The 20104-nt window shown below is 38.7% G+C and overlaps 2 protein-coding genes across 2 annotated transcripts; one reads left to right on the top strand and one right to left on the bottom strand.

Annotated features, from left to right (window-relative positions):
* The first annotated feature begins 2649 nt into the window (after positions 1-2649).
* LOC116251204 (probable xyloglucan glycosyltransferase 12) lies at positions 2650-6701 on the top strand. Its single transcript, XM_031625326.2, is given in 6 exon segments — positions 2650-3918; positions 3921-3970; positions 4359-4667; positions 4759-5049; positions 5415-5528; positions 5649-6701. Coding segments are annotated over 6 exon segments (2043 nt in total). The 5' UTR covers positions 2650-3257; the 3' UTR covers positions 6267-6701.
* A 6149-nt stretch (positions 6702-12850) lies between these two features.
* On the bottom strand, positions 12851-19877 carry LOC116251282 (nucleobase-ascorbate transporter 7-like). The gene is made up of 14 exons (XM_031625448.2): positions 19517-19877; positions 18405-18502; positions 18132-18308; positions 17929-18029; positions 16869-16944; positions 16650-16709; positions 16309-16490; positions 15532-15628; positions 14857-14943; positions 14709-14767; positions 14525-14616; positions 14376-14453; positions 13458-13618; positions 12851-13363 (listed from the first exon to the last, which is right to left on the bottom strand). Exons 1-14 carry the CDS (start codon positions 19611-19613, stop codon positions 13145-13147), a joined length of 1584 nt encoding a protein of 527 aa, XP_031481308.1. The 5' UTR covers positions 19614-19877; the 3' UTR covers positions 12851-13144.
* Between the last annotated feature and the right edge of the window lie 227 nt (positions 19878-20104).

Below are 20104 nucleotides of genomic sequence, written 5' to 3'. Positions count from 1 at the left end.
ATTTGGTGCCAATATCCAATTCTTTTATATGGTTCAAACTAAACAGGTTTGGATTCAAATCGTTGCGCTGTTATCTTTGCTAAGACGGTTTGTTAAGCTTGCATTCAATAATTAAAGGCAAAACATCCATCTTTTCAAAAGGAAAACTGTTTTCATCAATAAAATCGACATGCTTTACCAAATGCAGAATGCATTTAATATACGTTTCACTTTAAATAGACCGTTTCCACTCACATATCTCACTTCCTTTTGCATACTAATTGACCCATGAAACTTCATTAAACGAATCTTAATATTCAGAGATAGGTGAGGCAAGGAGGCATGAATGACGTTTTATATATATATATATATATATATGTAGAGAGAGAGAGAGAGAGAGAGAGAGCATAGATCGGCCTAACCTAAGGTGACCTATAAAAGAAAATTCCCATGAATGACGTCTGACCTATAAACTATGAGGTCTGACCTACAAACCCAAAAAAAAAAAAAAAAGATATAATTTGCGCAGTGCCATAACTATTTTTTATGACAAACAAGCTAGGGGTTTAGCAGACTCCAGCTAACTAAATCAATATAGACAGTAGACACAGGGCAAGTGCTACTTGATTTTCTTTACCTTGGGTATCTCAAACTCAAAGCTTTAACAAAGTTAGACTCTGTGTTTGTGTTCCTTCTTGTAAAGTAGTCACCAGTGGCTGAGCCAGAATTTTTTTGTACAGGGGCGCTCAAGTCACCAGTTCAGGTCTGATGTAGGCACTCCATATAATTTTTAACTCATCATAATGTAATTTTGGATACAATCGTAGGCTCTAACAGGTCTTGAATGAGTCAGCTTGAACTCACATTTCATCATTGACACTTGCTGCTTGTTTTGGCATTTCGAACCAAGTCTAGCGCATTGGGCTAAGCTTAGGAAGCCTACCTCGCCACCAAAAAGAGACAGACAGAAGAATGGCGAACCACATTCAGAAAGTACCCATAACACAAAAAAGTTATTAGTTGAGAATACAATCTAAGGGAGAATGAAGGTACAACCATCAATGAAAAGCTTCCTTACTGAATAAACTAACCAGGTGCTACTGGCTATTTCCTCACCGACCCAAAATCAAAGAAAAGATTTGCAGCAGTCTTTTCCAAAGGCACAATTATAAGACAACAGTAACTTTGAACTAAAAAATGTTTCTACATGCCCATGAAATGAACTTAAGAATTCCCATCACCCAAAAAGGGGCAGCTTGATATGTGTATAAGATTGAATAAATATAGACATCCACCAAGAAAAAGAACAAGTTGGGGCATTATAAATTCAACACTTAGAAGGTAGACCCTACTTAAAAAGGGCATGCCTGTCAAGAAAAAGGCAACCACCACCATAGATGGGTATAGCAAGGCTTCATTAAATTGGAAGAAAAGGATGTAAGGCTACTTGAGATAACCTTGCTGGGGAGTGTTTACTGCTCAGCCATGATAAACGGCGTAGAACCAGTAAATATTAAAAGTGAAAACAGCCATACTTTTTTTCCACATGCGTCCGCAGTACATTGAATTCAAAAATTGAAGATTGGGTACCACATTTGCATATACAAAACGAATTGAGACCTAGTCACATGAGCGGCAATGCGATCAATAAAAGGGAATACCTGACATGTGACAGGAGCTACATGAATCATGGGCCAAAACTCAATGCAAGAGCATGTTCTGTAACTGAGGCTTTGAAAAAGTAATCACTGAACATAGCAATTTTTAACTTCAAAACAGGTGTTTCCCTCCCCTCTCCTTTCTTTCTGAATCATGTTGCTTGACCACACTTCATTTTTTTATAGAAAGAAGGAAGGAAAAGAGCAGAGGAAATGGTTAGCACAGGTACCAAAACCTGCTAGCCAAATCCAAACTGTCCTGTACGCGTTTAGTTCGCCTTGTATGCTCGTCTTTTACCCATAAGATAATGCCTCCCACACAGTTGCCAACGCGTTGACAGCAGTCCATATGTTATGATAATTTTTTTATAAGATGAGATGAATTGCTGTTCACAGAAGATTGTCTTTTCATCTGTGAATGTCACAGTAATCAAGCGTGTCTAGAATGTGCATTTTTTGTGGGGATTGAACTTACGAAGTGAACAGATCGAGAGCTCATTGAACTGCGTTGGCCACAATTCTTGACATGCACAACAGCAGGTGAAATAAACCATGGACCAAAAACTAATGAAGGTTAATGCTTTAGCTTGAATTAGATCTCTCCCCAGAAGAACAAATCAAACAAAGTTTCAAACAAATACAAGTAATTACTTGTTTTGTGTTCTTTCTCCCTCTCTCTCTAGAAAAGACATATACTTGTGGGAGTGTTGTCATATAAATGAAAGAGTAATACGCGTAGTGCAATGATGATTTTGTCTCTTCATGTAACGGCTCTCTTCTACAGATGGATAAGTTTTCAGAGTTGATGATCCGCACCTGACTCTGCAGCAAAACTATTTCTTTCCATTTGAAAAAAGAAAGTTTGCATAAGGCACCAAGCGGGAACCCAAGAAGGAATTTCTGGAATTTGACGCGGGCAGGCAGTAAAAAATATTAATGTCATCTGCCTGATGCCAAAATTTTCGGGATAGGGTCGGAAGGGCGCCCGAGCGTTTGAAAGTCTTCTGTTTGTGGCCCTCTGCTCTTTTTACCCTACAACGTGTTGAGGCGTTCGTTTTGACGTTGCCGTCCTCCTTTTTTATCTCTCCCTCTCACTCTCTCTCTCACACCTCTCTCTCTCTCTCTCTCTCTCATTTTCTGACTCTCTTCCTGGTTGATGATGACTTAGCACTTCGGCACATACCCACCAATCTTTTTAATATTATTTCATGCAAGATCTGGAAGTATATAGATGCTTTTTCTCTCTTTCAAAATTCCTCCTGTCCTTTCATAGATCTCCTCTTCCCCCTCCCGAGTCCTCATTTTCGCGTACCCAAAAGAAAGAGAGAGAAACAGAGAAGGAGAGACGGGAGGGCCAGAGGATTCATGATTATGTGCCCTGGCTTCTCCTTCCAGTAGCTGTATTCATTGTTGTTCTTCTTCCTCTTGGAATGCATTGCAGATGTTATACACCCAAGGAAGGAAGGAGCGGTGTCTCCCTGTTTTTTCATGGGGAAGTGATGTTTTGGTTAAGGGAAACCAGGAAGTATGAGATATTGATGGTCTGTGCGTCTGCTGGGTCGTCTTCTTGAGCCTTTGTAAGGGCACGGAAAGAGAGGCAGAGGCTAGTTGGTGAGGGCAATGGGCTTTGATTTTGGGGAGTGGTGGGGCAGGGAGAGCCACAGAGGGACGCCGGTGGTAGTGAAGATGGAGAACCCCAACTGGTCAATGCTGGAATTGGAGAGCCCGGAAGATCATCTCTTGGATAAGGGGAGGGGCAAGAATGCGAAGCAGCTAACGTGGGTGCTCCTCCTGAAGGCTCACAAGGCCGCCGGGTGCCTCACCTCAATCGCCTCCGCAACTTGGGGCCTGGGATCGGCCATCAGACGCCGCGTCTCCTCGTCGTCAGCGGCCGCCGATCTCGATGCCGTCGGTGCTGGAAGGACAAGGCGGTTCTACACATGCATCAAGGTCTTCCTCTTCCTCGCCGTCCTGATGCTTGGGTTCGAGGTCGTCGCTTTCTACAAAGGATGGCATTTTAATGCCCGGCGTCTCCACCTCCCGGCTTCATTCGGGTTGCAGAGCCTTCTGCACTCCGTGTATTCTTTCTGGGTTTTTATCAGGGTGGAGTATCTTGCTCCACCCCTTCAGCTTCTCGCGGAGGTCTGCATCGTTATGTTCCTCATTCAATCTCTCGATAGGTTGATCCTGGTCTTGGGTTGCTTCTGGATCAGATTCAAGAAGATCAAGCCGGTCCCCAAGTCGGAAATGGGAGCCAATGCAGATCTCGAAGGGGGAGCGATGCGGATTACCCAATGGTTCTCGTGCAGATTCCTATGTGTAACGAGAGGGAGGTAGGTAGAACTTCCTTTTCGTACTTTGTTATCCTCTCTTCGTTAGTTAGCATCGAATAGAAATATTAGTATTTTGGTGCCGACGACTATCAATTCTATCTCATCACTTGCAGAAGCATGCGGTGTGCATCTGTTTATGGCGCTTCATTTGGGTTTGGTGACGAGTCAATCATCATATCATTTTTAGAAAAATGAACAATTACTATAGTTCCATTTTTTTTTTTAGAGTTTGTAGTGTTATGGAGTGTCTGTATCGGCAATTTTGTCGAAGAGGTTAGTACATGGTTATGGGGGGAGGAAAGCCATATATTGCAGCATTCTTTTATCGAAATTTATACCAACGTCTCTTGACGGTTCTCATACTTAATTTTCTTGTTTGATAATTCAGGTTTATCAGCAATCTATAGCTGCTGTCTGTAATCTGGATTGGCCAAAAGGCAAAATGCTTATTCAAATTTTGGACGATTCGGATGACCCAACAACTCAGTTTCTTATCAAGGAAGACGTGGAGAAATGGCAACACAATGGTGCTAACATCATCTACAGGCATCGTGTTCTGAGAGAAGGGTATAAGGCCGGAAACCTCAAGTCTGCCATGAACTGTAGCTATGTTAATGACTATGAATTTGTTGCGATATTTGATGCTGATTTTCAGCCTTTTCCTGACTTCTTGAAAAGAACGATGCCTTATTTTAAGGTATTTTTCTGTTTTTTTTTTCTTTTATTTGCCATTGATATCTTGGCAACTCTTTTTGATTGTTTATTGGATTGTCTTTTCATGTTTTTAGGACAATGCGGATGTGGGCTTGGTTCAAGCTAGGTGGTCATTTGTGAACAAGGATGAAAATCTGCTCACTAGATTGCAGAACGTCAACCTTGCCTTCCATTTTGAGGTGGAGCAGCAGGTGAATGGCATATTCATAAATTTCTTTGGATTCAATGGTACTGCTGGTGTCTGGAGAAGGAAGGCATTGGAAGAGTCTGGTGGATGGCTTGAGAGGACCACAGTGGAAGATATGGACATTGCTGTTCGTGCTCATCTGCAGGGTTGGAAATTCATCTTCCTCAATGATGTAGAGGTACAGAAGGATCTTATTTAGTTGCATTTCTTAGTGCTTCCCAGTTCCCACTTCTCTTTCGTTATAATTGGTTATAACGAACCTTATGTCAATAGATTTTCGTGTTTACTGTTGATCAGGTCGATTGGGAAAAGCTTGGCTATTTATCTTTCGAAAACTTGTTGACCATAAGATAGTACTATATCATGTCAATTAGAATCTGTCATAGTGATGGACCATGTCAATTGTCTATATGAACATGTTTTCTTTATCTGACTTTGCCAATAGCTTAGGTGTTTTGGTTACACTTCTAGCAACAAATAGAAAATTAGTCACGTACATTTGATTGGTGTTTTGGTCTCATGACATTTTTGCTCTCATAACAGTGCCAGTGTGAGCTACCAGAATCGTATGAAGCTTACAGAAAGCAGCAACACAGGTGGCATTCTGGTCCAATGCAGCTATTCCGACTCTGCCTACCTGATATTATTCGTGCCAAGGTCTGTGTCTGCATCAATCTTCTTTCTTTGTCTGAAATATTTAGCATAATCAATGTGAAATACTTTTGTATGGGATTTAATTTTTATTCATGTTCTTGCTTCTCTTGTTTTCCTGTTCAGATTGGCGTGTGGAAGAAAGCCAACCTCATTTTCCTATTTTTCTTGTTAAGAAAATTGATTCTCCCTTTCTATTCCTTCACTCTCTTCTGTATCATTCTCCCAATGACAATGTTTGTTCCGGAAGCTGAGCTGCCAGCTTGGGTGGTATGCTATATACCTGCCACCATGTCCATTCTTAATATCCTTCCAGCCCCAAAGTCCTTTCCTTTCATTGTTCCTTACCTACTCTTTGAGAACACCATGTCTGTGACGAAGTTCAATGCCATGATCTCTGGCCTGTTCCAGTTAGGGAGCGCCTATGAATGGGTTGTCACCAAGAAGTTAGGCAGGTCATCTGAGGGAGATCTCATTGCCTTGTTGGAGAAAGAGCCCATACACCAGCGTGGCGCATCTGTGCCAAACCTTGATGCTTTGAGCAACGTTGATCTGGCCATTACTAAGCCAAAGAAGAAGCGAAACAGGATCTATCGAAAAGAACTGGCACTTGCATTTCTACTGTTAACAGCCGCTGCCAGGAGTTTGCTTTCTGCTCAGGGAATTCATTTCTATTTTCTGCTGTTTCAAGGAGTTTCTTTCCTACTAGTTGGTTTGGACCTAATTGGAGAACAGATCGATTGAGAAGAAGAATCTGAGCAGAAAAGGATGCAGGCGACCATATGGCGTTATTGGCTGATAACAGGATCCATGAAGAGGTAGGAGAAAGTGGGAACTTACGGAAGGCCCGCCAACTGCTTTTCTTCGTGTAGAACAACTTTCTCCAATTAGTTGGAGAGAAGAGGATCAAGAATGTCGATCCTCCATCCAAGGAGGTGTAGATAGTGATGCTCTTTTGTTTATGAAGGTTTATTTTGATTATTTTGGGTGATGATGAGGGCCACCTCATTCATTTTCAAGGAAATTTTGTTCCCAGATTTTACTTTCTGATCTGCGTTTGACAGAAGGGTTGGGGGGTGGGGTGTTGTAATCGAAAAAAGAAAAGGCACAGAAGCCCTTGTCAACTTCTACAGCTTCATGAAGGCATAAAATCCACCAATGGATTAATTCTTACACATATTTCTCACTGTTTTTTTTTCACCTTTCCTGTGCCCTTATCTTCTTTTGCCTTTTACTTCGATTGTCAGCTCGACATCATAGATTCAGGTCATCGGGATCTTCAATGTTATACACTGTTGTACGTGTTGAAGATGTAACCCATATTCAGCTTCCAATTTTCACAGTTTTGGAAAGAAAGGAGCTTGGAGAACATTTCCACTCTCAGTAGAAAGCGATGGAGCCGTAATAATTGAGTCATGAGTTTGCCAGTGGCCATCTATTCAAGATGGCGCTAGAATTTGTTTTTTGACAACACCAGTGCTTCCAAAACATTGGAAGGTACTTGAGCGACCATATCACACTCTTCACAGCCTATAACACGCTGTTCCCGGGATGTCTAAATGACAAGTGTCAAATGAATGGCGTAGAAAGGGAAATAGTCTTTGTTCGACGCGTCCATTCTCACCACCGTTTTTCATGTCATACCCAGAAACCATGGAACTTTTTGAGACGGCATTCGGTTGCAAGTGGAACTTAATTTGGGCGAGTTTTACCAGAGAAGCTAATCTCTATTTCAAGGGCGAAGACTGGCCCTTCTTTTTCAGGGAGACCATTTCTTCCCTCGTTTTAAGGTGATGAAGGAGGTGAAAATTTTGCTGGTATCTATCTCATTGAGGGAAGGAATTATTCGTTCGATCTCGCGAAACTCCATCGGGCATCCCACGCTTACCCCGTGAAGGAATTCATCCATGGTGATTTGTGGGCTCACAGACTTCACCATTGAGGAGAAGGAAAGGCAATAAAGGTCGCCTTAGATGGTTAACTGCGATGGTACCATGGCGTGTCCTCCTTCTGAATCCTCATCTGTTAATAGACATTGTGATTTGTGGTCGAGTGAATTGCGGGGAGACGGAGAGAGAATGGCAGAAGGATTCTGAGGGTGACCGCAATCAATGCCGTAGGCAACGGTTCCGATTTTCCAATCACGCCAACTCCACAAGAATACGAAAGAATGACACCGTGGTTGACGGAGAGTTCCTGATCCTGGAAAAAAACGCGTTCAAGACAGAAAGCACTTCACCTGTTGCGTCTTCCCATCGCTGCCCAACAGTATTGTCAGTGTAGAAATTTCCCCATATATCGGTATGCTTAGCTTTCTAGCTGAAACCCATATCAGCCCTCATAAAGCTACTTTCCATCTTCATTTAAACTATTAATGAATATTTTAATATAATAAATAAAAATGAAATAAACTTAGGGAGCGTTTGATTTACGCTCACATCTAAGTTTTGTGAAAACTTCAGTTCATGAAAATCAAGTTTTCTAATGAGTTTTCCAAACTTGGGGCATGTGTTCATATGGTACACCCAAGATCTAATTTTCTATGAATAATTCAATGGGATCAAAATTTATCACTTTCTTTTACAAAACCAGGTTTTGCAGAAAGCTAAGTTTTTCTCAATGGCCACCAAGCCTCAAAGACTTCAAACATAGATTTAAGGTGTTAAATCTTAATATTTCAAGTCTCCATATCGGCCAAAGTGATTTCACTTTTCTAAGTGGACGAGAACTTGTGTCATAAATCGATGTTGGTATCCAAGGTAAAGCATTAATATCAAGTATCTGACTGCATCGGCTGTATTGAATGGGAATGAATTGATCCTTTTCTCATATGTTTAGAAAATCAAACACTTTAAGTAACAAAGATTGCAAAAGAAAAAACAAAAAAAAAACCAGGATTCGTATCTACATGTCAGCTGGAATGCAGGAAGATATTAAAAGCACAAACAAAAACTGAGCCGTCATTTTCTGCCATCACCCAGACTGATGCAGTTTAAGCAAGGATTGACTCATAGTGATCAACGTTGTGTCGTCATCGCCCTCCATTTGATGCAATATCTTGATCAGACTAACTGTGAGTATGATTTGATGGATTCGTTTTCTTTTGTTAGTTTCGTCGATGGATGTGATGTGATCCGTGGAGACCTTGTTTTCGACATTATATCAAAAGCTTTGTAAGCATGTAGGGGTGGATGTAGGTGAGGTTTATGTGGGGCCTGTCTCCTATTTTGAAACTTTAAATTTATATATATTTAGTGGTCAATAGAAAATTTTTTCTGGTTTCACCACTGCAGTTTAATTTAATCGAAAGAAACTCAAACTCAAGCATCGTATCTCTAAAAGTTGATTGTATCTTTGTAAAACATTTTTTGAAAAAATTATATTACCCAAGTCCTTTTTTAGTGCAGAAACTTTTGCCAAGTAACAAAAACACTTGTTCACAAATCACAATGCAATATTTTAGTTTGCTTTGGAGTGCAACCTTTTCACCCTTAAGTCAGAATTCCTTGCATTCGCTTGGCTTTGATAGAGTATCCAAAGAATATTATGGTGACATTTTACCTTATAATACAATAGTATAAACGAACACCGAACTAAGTGCCAACGACACACAGTTTATATTTTAATCAATTTATTTATTTGTATATCCTTTTCTTTCTCACTTTTACAAGTGAAATAAAAAAAATTGAGTCATACTGATATCATACCTTAAATATGTACAACTTATGTAGAGTGTCGCTACATCCCCATTTAAGCTTCCTAATAATTACTTCGGGGTGTGATATATGAGACGAATTTTAGTGGAGAAAATAGAAAATCTTTGCATTTTTGGTAAGATTGTGATACATGAGATGAACGCCTTTCCAAATCCAATTTTATATATTAGGATGTCTTTGAAAGAGGAGGGGGATGTCCCATGGCACCCCATCTCACAACCTTTCAAACCCACTTCTGGGTTCAGGCTCTTGGTTCGGCAGATCTCAAACCCTCCCCGTAGCAGTTTCAGTTCTAACCCGAGAAAGCTAGAAACCAAGATAACCATTTATGTAATAACCCCTTTTTAGAAATCATTGAAGTTTCTTCACAATCTTCAATACTAGACTAATTTTTTTTTATATGTTACCACCCTTTTTTCCATCTCGCCTCACAAAAGTGCATCAAAAACAATTGTTTTTGCCTAGTACCAATTTCTCCACCATTCAAACATGCCCTTCCACAAAAAACATTCAAACCCACCCTTCCAATAGTCAGAATTTAAAAGGAAAGCAGGGTTACAATGTTTTTCTCATGGCATTTTTAATCTGAATTCAACTATAAATATAAGAACATCTATTTGGTGCAAATCCAATCCGTTAACATTCTTTTTAGTGACAGGAGTTTGGCAAAAATTAAGCAAGCACGTTCGTCCAAGTCTCACGACCTAAAGATGGCTTTTTTTGAAGAAACACAATATTTATGCAAAACAAAGGGTTAGGTATATGGTTACATTTGGTGAAAATAAAAACAAATTTTCAACAAGAACCACATTTTAGCCATTATCTCAGATATAGAACTCTGTAAATGGTTGTGTGCTCTTTTTTAGTATCCAAAAGTGACAAAGGCTTCTTAATTAATTAAAAAGCCAATGTGAGAACCAACAAGTTTTGAAGTTGGTGCAATGAATGGGGCCTGTAACTGGAAATAGTCGGAAACATGCGGCCCCTCTTTAGCATCTGCCCTTGAGATTCTTATGAATACAATTAAATTAGAAATGCAGCTGCAATTGAAGTTTCTATAAAAAAAAAAAAGATAAAGAACGTGGATCTCATATTTAAGATTATAGAAAAAAAAAAAGGCCCTTAGACAATATTTTCAATAACTTAATATGTCAAGAGTCGTCAAGATATCTAAATCTTTCAGGTAAACTGTCATTAGATCCCAATCAGTCATAAATTGATAAAATAGCCCTCCAGTTTAGGAAGCTTGAGTGCACGAGGGGAAATGATGACGTTTTAACTTCTTTCTCATTTTACATAAATTGCATCCTCCAATGCGTCGCCGACAACTTAAAAAATTCTTAATAATTCCACTGCACCTTCATAGAACTGGTAATATCTTAATAATGCTTTCAACAAAATGCATGCACCTAAGAAGGTTCATTATTTAGGTAAACTGTTATCAACTAAATCTTATTTTGTAAAGAAGAAAAGTAAGCACTTCGGGGCATTTTTAATTCAGCAGAAATATGCGCTCAACTTCAGCAAAGAATGTCCATTATCTACGTCATCCCATTCAAACACTGAAGAACTTAACCCCAGATGGTCTGTCCATGAATGGCCTTGTGGAAAACGCCGGGGTTGTCGGAGTTCGACTTTTCACCTATTCTTTTCAACAGGGTGAAGCCAGAAAATTCTCGCTAAGAAGCACTAGATTATATGGTCTTTGTCACAGGAGTGTTATTAAACGTACGACATTCTTTGACTTGTGGATCTTAATGCTGCCATCGCCTGTTAGTCGGTTCATAAAACCTGTGTTGGCTTAAAAACTCTCACTGCCCGTTAATTCTGCTCTTCTTATTTTTGCGACATGATCAAAACCTTGCTCTTGAATTTCCTAATATTCTTCAGCTTGAGTTAATCCAAGCTTCAACATGATTCTATTGTTTAATTTATCTGTGGCTTGTTTTCATAAAAGTCCGTTTCAAAATAATAACTATAAAAGGATTGATCATAACATTTAAAAGAAAATTAATTCTTCAAATCGTTATGTCCCATTTAAACTTTTTTTTCCAATCTGCGTGCTCAACCGGCATCACAAGTTATCTTCTTCACTTATGCTTACGAATTACGACCATATGCTGCTACATAATGCATGCAACTTCCTCCGGCTTCTCAACTGCTGCCCCTTTTACTTGGTGGATCAAAGGGAATAAAAATAGCAAAGCAGCCTGTGGCTGCAAAGTTGGGAGTCATGGTTTCTCTTATTTATGACTTTCATTTCTTTGCATGTGAACAACTTGAGTTGTGGAAAGTATACTAAAAGGTCCCCCTCGTCCCCAAGAGGGTTCAAACTGAATATCTCTTAGCATTTCACAAGAAAATTTCCACATCTGATTCCCAGCAATCAACAACAAAATCAGGAAAAAGGAAACGAAATAGCGCCGCACCAATCATATTGATCACCTTCTCCTTAGTGTTGATCACCTTGAGGGGAGAACTTTGGGTTAACCCTAACGACCATGCCTTTTAAGGATCACACCATGGGAAAGTTTCAGATTGAAAGTGAAAAAGTGAGGATTTACCAAGAGTTTTCAACTTAAACCCCCTTCACAAGCCCTCTTACCATGCTCACCTGTTGACATGTTGTCGGGTTACCACATTTTCCGATAAAAAGCAGCAATGCTTGTCACAATTGTTTGTTTGCTTCCACCGTTCCTAGTAAATATTGTGTGAAAGTATCTCCATAGTTTCAGAGTTGTCGGGACTTCTGTCTTTTCTATGTGCACCCATTGAGATTGTTTGCTTCATGTTACTGGTATACTGGAAACAGGACGTTCTGTTCTCCTGTTCCCGAGATTTCCAGGAACAGGCACCAGAACAGCGGCCGTCCATGACCAGTGTTTGTAATTTTGGTGCAAAACATTTGACGCGGCAAGCCCGTTCCATTGCATTCCCAAAATTTTGGCAGATTGTGTAATTCCATGGAATTAAAAAACAAGAAACCCCGCATGCTTTCCCTGCTTGCTTCCATGAGAGCACGGCTGCCACCTTACCACATACAGGCATAATTCTGCATATCGAGAAAGAACTTTCTGTTGGTGCCACCAAATGGGTCAATTTTTTGTGGTGTTCCGTAATCAACAGGACATTGTTGCCTGCCGCAAACGAACTTGGAGTAGACATGGACATCAGCCATGAATTCTGTGATATCCACATGCCAACATGTGAACTTATAACGATTTAAGAATAAAAATTGATCATGGAAGAATAAAACAAACAGAATCGAAAGTAAAACGTACGCTATAACCAACCATTTTATCATTGAAATAATGCAGCGGAGCAAAGTGGGCATCATAAATTGTAAGTTGTTAATTGGGTTCCACCAAATGTCATAGCTAATCATCTATAGTGGGCTGATTGATGGCTCTCTAAGAAACACGAACGTATTCATAGCAAAATTACCGTAGATACTCCACATACATGAATAAAATATTTACAAGTCCAGCAGAGATGTTGTCTCATCATTTTTACGAGGAAACTTCTCCTCTCAAGTGGCCAACTGTACGGTAATGAGATATTATTAAAGAAAAAGAAGAAGCATCCGGAATTCTTACAATAAGCAATCCTGTATGAATCGAAAGAGAAATATAGAAGTTAAGGATTTCTAATTGACTGCTCTCTTTAGGAGAAAAAAAATTACAATTTTGCATCTTATGCGAGCAGAATAACCTTCTTTAACTCAGGCAATAAAGAAGGTAACAAGCAGAAGGCCCGATTCATAGTGCTGGAGTCATCAGCACTAATGGTTTCCAGAACCAACAAGATCGTCCAGCTTCAGCATCATGATTTACAATAGCCATACTAAAGAGGATAATGACAGGAGACACCATTGTAGAGCAGGGGTAAAGCTGGGAACATTTCCTTCTAAACAGGAGGGAAGTACTTGTTAAGATTGTACGGGAGCGAGTAAAACTCTTCACTTCGAGGATCATCCTTAAATGATCTGAATTTCCCCCACCAATGCCAACCCCTGTCTCTCCGTGTATGGCTATGCTTACGTTGCACGGTCATGTCCAATAAATAAGCAACAATAGCTGCTACAGTTGCCGGTGATGAGAAAATGACATTTATGATGTCATTAAACTGCAATAAAGAGAATAAACCCAGTGACAACCATGTTGCAATTTTTCAACTGTAAACTCTAACTAAATGGTAAGGCTGATGGAAATTTTCATACCCATATCCCATGCGTGTGAACTGGACCGTAACCAGCAACTAAAGTATACTCATTAAAATACTGGGGCACTGATAATCCCATGAACAACGAGAAGCCTAAGATAAATTTTGTCCTAAAACTATTGAGGTGGCAGAACTGAAGTAAGTTTAGACCTGCAGAAGCTGCTCCAATGTAACAGTAAAAGTCAGCACATAGCATAAAAATTATAATATCTGAATAAATTAAAAATTACAATATCTGAAAAAATGTAACCACATCAAAAGCAAAAAGAGTTTGAGATGTAAGTATCTAGTTATGGTAAAGGTACTCCATTAGGTATTTAAGCATGCCCCTTCAATCTTCTCAAAAGTAAGAAAACAAATTACTCCAGATAACTAGCAATGACATCCTATAGACCTCAAACAACAAAAAAATGCTTTATATACATTTCATAAATCCTTCTGCATTATGACCATGGAAAAAATGCAAGGATAGATTGTCGGAGTGAAAACCAACCGTTCATAATTGGAATCAACATATTAATAAGAAACTGATTAGATGCTTTAATCCAAATTACCAACTTAAAAAAGAAGAGGAACCCATGTTTCCACAAGCCAGTTAAGAATTTTACAGAGAAAAAAATGTGTAAGGTTCAGTTTATAGGACTATATTAAGAAATAAACTCCAAATATTTCTCCATTTCCAACCTTTAGCAACTCGTAAATCTTTCTGGTACCAATACCATTATTTATTTTCTTATCATCCGGTTTAAATTTCCAGTCTCTCTTCACCGAAATTCAGCAAGCCTTCTTACACAAACAACAAAGTCATTGACTGTACGATCAACTTGTGACATCTACTATAGTTATCCAAATTCAAATATTGAATGTGATCCAGACGAATGCATTTGATATAAATGATGATTAAAACAACACTTACCCACATATGCGAAGAGGATACAATATAGAGCAGCAAAAATAGGCAGAGGAATAGAAGCAAAAAGTGCCCCAAATTTTCCTGTCACCAGAGAAAACCATAATTTTAGACAGTTAAAGCAATATTGTTTGAGATAACATGTACAAACTTACCAAGGACAGCAAAGAACAGCATAAATCCGGCAGATATTTGAATTACTCTTCTGCTTGCAATACGTGTCATGCCCAAAAGACCAGCATTTTCACTGCAAACATTATTTTATTTGCTTTGTCAAGCTTTGTACATTTGGAAAAGAAAATCAATTAATCCTAACTCCTAAGAGCACTTGTATCTTACACTGAAGCTGCAGACCCATTTGCTGTACCAAACATCCCATCCAGTAAAAGGCCTACTCCCTGCATTAACATAATTTTTCTAAATATACAAAAATATAGATGAAGCTGAGAAGACATAAAAGCAAATATTAATGTCTGAGAATTATTACCAGCCAGGAAACACCACGACCACATATAGAAGGTGGCATATGAGTGCAACATGAATATCTTGAGGCAGCAATGAAAGTTCCTGTTGACTAAAGAGAAAAAAGTGCGTCGAAAATTGTCAGACTCGTAAAGAAAAAAAATATCAATAATAGCACTTCTTCTGGATTATTATGGTTCCTAACATTTTATTGTGAACAATTTGTCCATTTTATTCTGGAGTAGTATGATGGACAAAAAGGAAGGCTCAAGGCCATTTGACTGGACCAGTGATGCCCATTCTTTTGAAGCTGGTATGAATCCAGAATTGAGAATACATAGAAGTGCAAAGGAATGACTTGGTGACCCTATAGACGTACAATCAGAAAAGAACCAAAAAAACTGTGCTTAGCGCATGCTGCAACTAGTACACAGTAGTTTCAGTTACATATGGACTTTAAGTTTCTAATATAAAGTGTGGAGTTCAAGACAGATGGGATTCAAGACAGATAGGAAATGTGTTCAAATTGTTTTCCAATAAAACAAGCAACTAAACTTTTTCTAAACCATAAAAAATAGCTCAATAACTCAGTTACGGAGGAATTTTGAGCTTACAGTAATAAAGGAATAGACTCAATTCAAGTTCATATGTGAATTTCAGAAAAGAGTAAAATGCAGAAAAAAAGGAACCCAATTCTAACCTCAATGAGGGCTGCAAATGATGCTGCCATCATGGCAAAAACTTCTCCAGCATTAAAAGTTGGTGGGCCCCACTGAAATGGATATGGAACTCTAATCCTATACAGAAGGAGAAAAGACAAAGGTCAAAGCATGAAGCTGTGAATAGGATTTCCATTTTCATCAATAAAGAGGTAAAGAAAATCCAATCATGAAAGCTCATCTTAAGCAGGTTGGCATGTAAACAAAATCAAGATTGAGTTCATAAAAGAAGCATCTCCATGAACTGCAGTTTGGCATCTACCTCATTGCGAAAATGGAGACCAGTGTATATGAAATTAATTTTGTGCTACAGAGAACACAAACTCCAATTGAAAAACAAATCCTCATGGCCACCCAAGCATGCCTATTGTGGCTTAATAGTTATGAACTTCTGCTCTCACATGAGTTCAAATCTCCATTAAATTGCAGATGGAAATTACAGAGGAATAATCCAGAAACAGAAAAAAAAAAGAAGAAGCTCAATTAGATAACTTTCAGGTACAAAATTTATTTAAACAGGATAAGCACATAGGAGATATTCTATTGCTTGCTAAATACAGAACAGATCCGAAAATGGACTAAATCTAAGCGTTTTAAGAGTGACCATTGATAATTAAAAGCCTATGTAAAATAAAGCTCTTAATTGCTCAAGAAACATTTAATCTTCAAAAATAAGTAAAATTTCTGCTAAAGAAGTTAACAATCGACTGGACTTGGAAGTAAGCAATTTAAAATATGAACTAAAAGAATGGGCTAACCAGGGAGAGCTATAGATGAGTCCAGCACGATCTGTTTGGCAGTGGTATTGGGTTTGGACAGGTCTATGCCGATATGCACCAGCAATTGTTAGAATATGAGCATAAAGCCAAACAACTGCAATAGAGAATACCACAGCATAACGGTTGCCAATTCCCCTCCTTTCTCCAATGTGTCGTACATACTGTCAGGAAGTTTGTGCAGATTTCAGTTATCAGCAACATAATACAATTAAAAGAAATCTAACAAGTAAATTCAACTCTTTTGCCACTCAGGATATGATTTTTAGAATGCAGAAGAAGAGAGAGGTGATATTAGGATAAATATAAAAATAAACATTTACCTGTGTAAAGATAATCATCAAGATTAACTCTGGAAGTCCAATCTCAATACACTTTGCAACCTGCAAGGCCGATTCATACAGTTACCTGATATATCAAAGTAAAGCAATATCTATCAACGTGAAAATTTTCAATTTCGAAAGAGGAATAGGATACCAATCTTATATTCTGCAAAACCACATTAAATCAAGCAAACTCTGATGAAGGTTAGAAAGACTGACCCCTGGAAAACCCAGACTATAAAGCCCAAGCCCTGTAAGAGTAACAAGGGGCACAGCTGAAAGTGGACTGAGAAACCTACATCCAACACAAAGAATTAAAGAAAAGTAAAAGAAGCTTAGGGTTGAGATACAAGATAATGCACAAAACCATTGTTCGATGTCATGGAAATTCCTGCATCGGTAACACACCAGTATCAAAACAGTTGCATGTTACAACATTCCGGGACATAGCTTGGAGAAGAAGTTTCAAATGTCCCAACTCACCCATGCTTATTTTGATCCAAAATTAGCCCTAAACAAGAAAATGGAAACAGCAAATTTTCCAACTCATTTTGCCATGTTTTGTTATCTGAGAGATATGTTTTTGTCTTAGTTATTAAGTGTTTAGTAATATATTTTATTTTCTTTTTGTTTCACTATCATCGTCTGCCACATTGTTGTAGATGTGAAATTTGAAGAACACTAGTATTTATATAATGTAATCCACTTTTTATACTGTTTTCATTTATTAGTATATATTAAAATCAAATTAGCAATTGTTATGTCTATGTGCATTCCTAGCTTCTTACTTCATCCTCATCGCTGACAAACACATATATACACACACATATATATTGATATATAAAGATAGAGAGAGAGTGAGGGAGGGGCTTAGAATCTACTATCCAATTTGTCTGACATTTAGTGGTGCAGCACTTTGTGTGCTATTTTTGACAAATTTATTATATGGAGTACATTAGAAAACATAAGGAGAAAAAAGGATGAATTTCATTGTGAAGGTCAAATTTCATAACAGCTTAAAGTTTAATGGTCTTTAACTATTTGGACTTATAATTATCCAATCTACACATTGAAAAAATAATTTGTCGTTCCTACATCTTTCCACATACCGAGTTCCTTTATGTGCTTAGATTTGTAAATAAAATTTCAAAAAGTCACAAGGCACACTAAATGGCCATATTTTTGCTTTTGGTGTCTGTCTATGTAATATACATACAAGCATACATACACGCACACACACACACATATACGCCCAAACCCATGTGACATAGCAACCAACCTCATCACAATGCTCCAGAGCCCAGTAATTCCTATAATTATCTGAAAGCACGAAGCTGCAATAAGGGCCCCTTGAATTCCTCTCATGGTCCTATAAAACCTCTGAAATCAACGCCAATGTAATTTCTTAGTACTCATTATACTCATTCTGTGTACAAAGAACTTAATAAAAAAGGAAGAAGGGAGATAGATCAAGATGACGACCTCTTCTGGTTCAATGATGTAGCTGTATCGATGAGCAAAGATAATTGAAACTGTGGGAAGAATATATGTGTAAGAACCACCAATGACTACAGGCAGCCGGGTTCCAAAGAAAGACTGAAGTAAAGTGTTCAATCCAGCTACGAACAGTAGAGTCTGAATCACCTGAGCCTTCTCATACTTCACAGTCAAAAGAGTTTAAATAAGTGTTCAAACAATCAGAAAGACAGTATTCAAGAGATCGAAAGAAATAGTTTCCAGTTCTGCTTTCCTTACATTACCGCCTCCCATCTGAGGAACCAAAATTGTGGGTATGAGGACGGTTGTACCAAGCATCACCAGAAAATGCTGAAAGCCCTGAAACACGGCCTCATCTGCAACATCGACAACAGAATCAAATTATTGTCCACTTTGTCATGGACACTAATAACAGAGCAAGTTGTATCTGCTAACTTGAGATCTATTGGGAAGCAACATTAAAATGCTCAGTGTTCCATTATTGTAACAAAAAAAAAAGATTAGTTGGAAGTCAACAATTTCGAGAATGGTGGTACAAGTAACAAAAGAGCAAAAAGATTGGTGGAAGGAAAAACGAAGCAGTACGGAGACTGATGAAAGAAATAACAATTTTTTTTGCCGTGTCTATAGCTGAGATATTCATGCAAGGATCACCTGACAAACAGAGAAAAAGAGGCCACAGATTCATAATTTAAATTGATAAGTAAATATCCATCGTACAGAAAAATCAACTCTAAAAATAATTCGTCAACCAGAAACCAAGGAAAATCAACGAGAATAAAAAGGACTATTAGATGACAGAATTTTTTATGTTTACGCATGCACCCAAAAGGATCTACGGGACTCGCATATCTAAATTTGAAAACCCATAGTTCTTAATTTCACTCCAGTGGAGTTGTTTATCGCACATTTCAACAAAAGCGCAATGACACTCAATTTGCAATTTGAGATCAAGCAGAAATGACCAACTTCAACTTCTCAAAACTATATTTCTCCAATCCACTCAAAACTATATTTCTCAAAACTATAGTTAAGAGGAAAATTCAATCAAGGATGTAAACTGATAGAAGCAATCCATGAAGAAGACAATTGAATTTGCATCTTTCGATCAAAATATATGGCAAGAGAACTAAGAAACGCACGAAACCATCAAAATTTTTCAAAATCAAACGGCCATGCAAATCGCTCCAAAAACAGAACAGAGTTTATGAAAGAAAAAACCGACAAACTGGACGACAGAATCAGGAGAAACAGAAAGGAAACACCGGCTACATAAGTCACAAAGGGTCGTCAAGCCAGCAACAATGATATAGAGAGAGACCGACAGGCAGAGAGAAAGAAACGAAAGAGACAGAGACAGAGAGACTTACGCCAAGGCGGAGGGCTAGTAAGGCAGTAATCCACACCGGGGAGCTGCTCCTTCACCGGAAATGGTTCGAACACGTCCTGCGGCTTATGCCCCGTCATTTCACCGCCTGCCCTTCCTCCTCTTCGTCTTTCTCCTTCTCCGCAGCCACACCTTTTCTCCTTCCACTACGACGAATATGAGAAAACGAAGAGAGAGAGAGGGAGAGGAGAAGCAGGGAAGGAGTGAGGGGGTGAAAGAGAATATAAATGAAGAGAGACGACGACCAAATGCACTTCGACGTTGGTTTGGTGGCGGTGATGCCTGGTGCCTCCAGCCCTGCTGCCGCTGGTCTCACTCGTGTGCTCTCGCTCTCTTCGACTCTCTATATCTGTCTCCTCGTGCCGGTTTGAAAATCGGTTGCTTTCTTTTTTATTTCTCCTGTTGTGATTTCGAAATAAATAAAAAAAATGTTGTTGACTAATATACCCTTCCCAATAGATAATGATTTTTACAAAATAAACTTCACCATTACTTTCAGTTGGCAGTCCAGCTTCGTTCCTAATTTCAAAAGACCTCTTCTTACTTTCTAGCTTGCTGAGTGATCTTCGAC

This window comes from Nymphaea colorata, chromosome 3 (genome assembly GCF_008831285.2).
Source record: "Nymphaea colorata isolate Beijing-Zhang1983 chromosome 3, ASM883128v2, whole genome shotgun sequence".
In the NCBI taxonomy this organism is placed as follows: Eukaryota; Viridiplantae; Streptophyta; class Magnoliopsida; order Nymphaeales; family Nymphaeaceae; genus Nymphaea; species Nymphaea colorata.
Note: the sequence above shows the minus strand (reverse complement) of the source record. Positions and strands in the feature narration are given on the sequence as shown.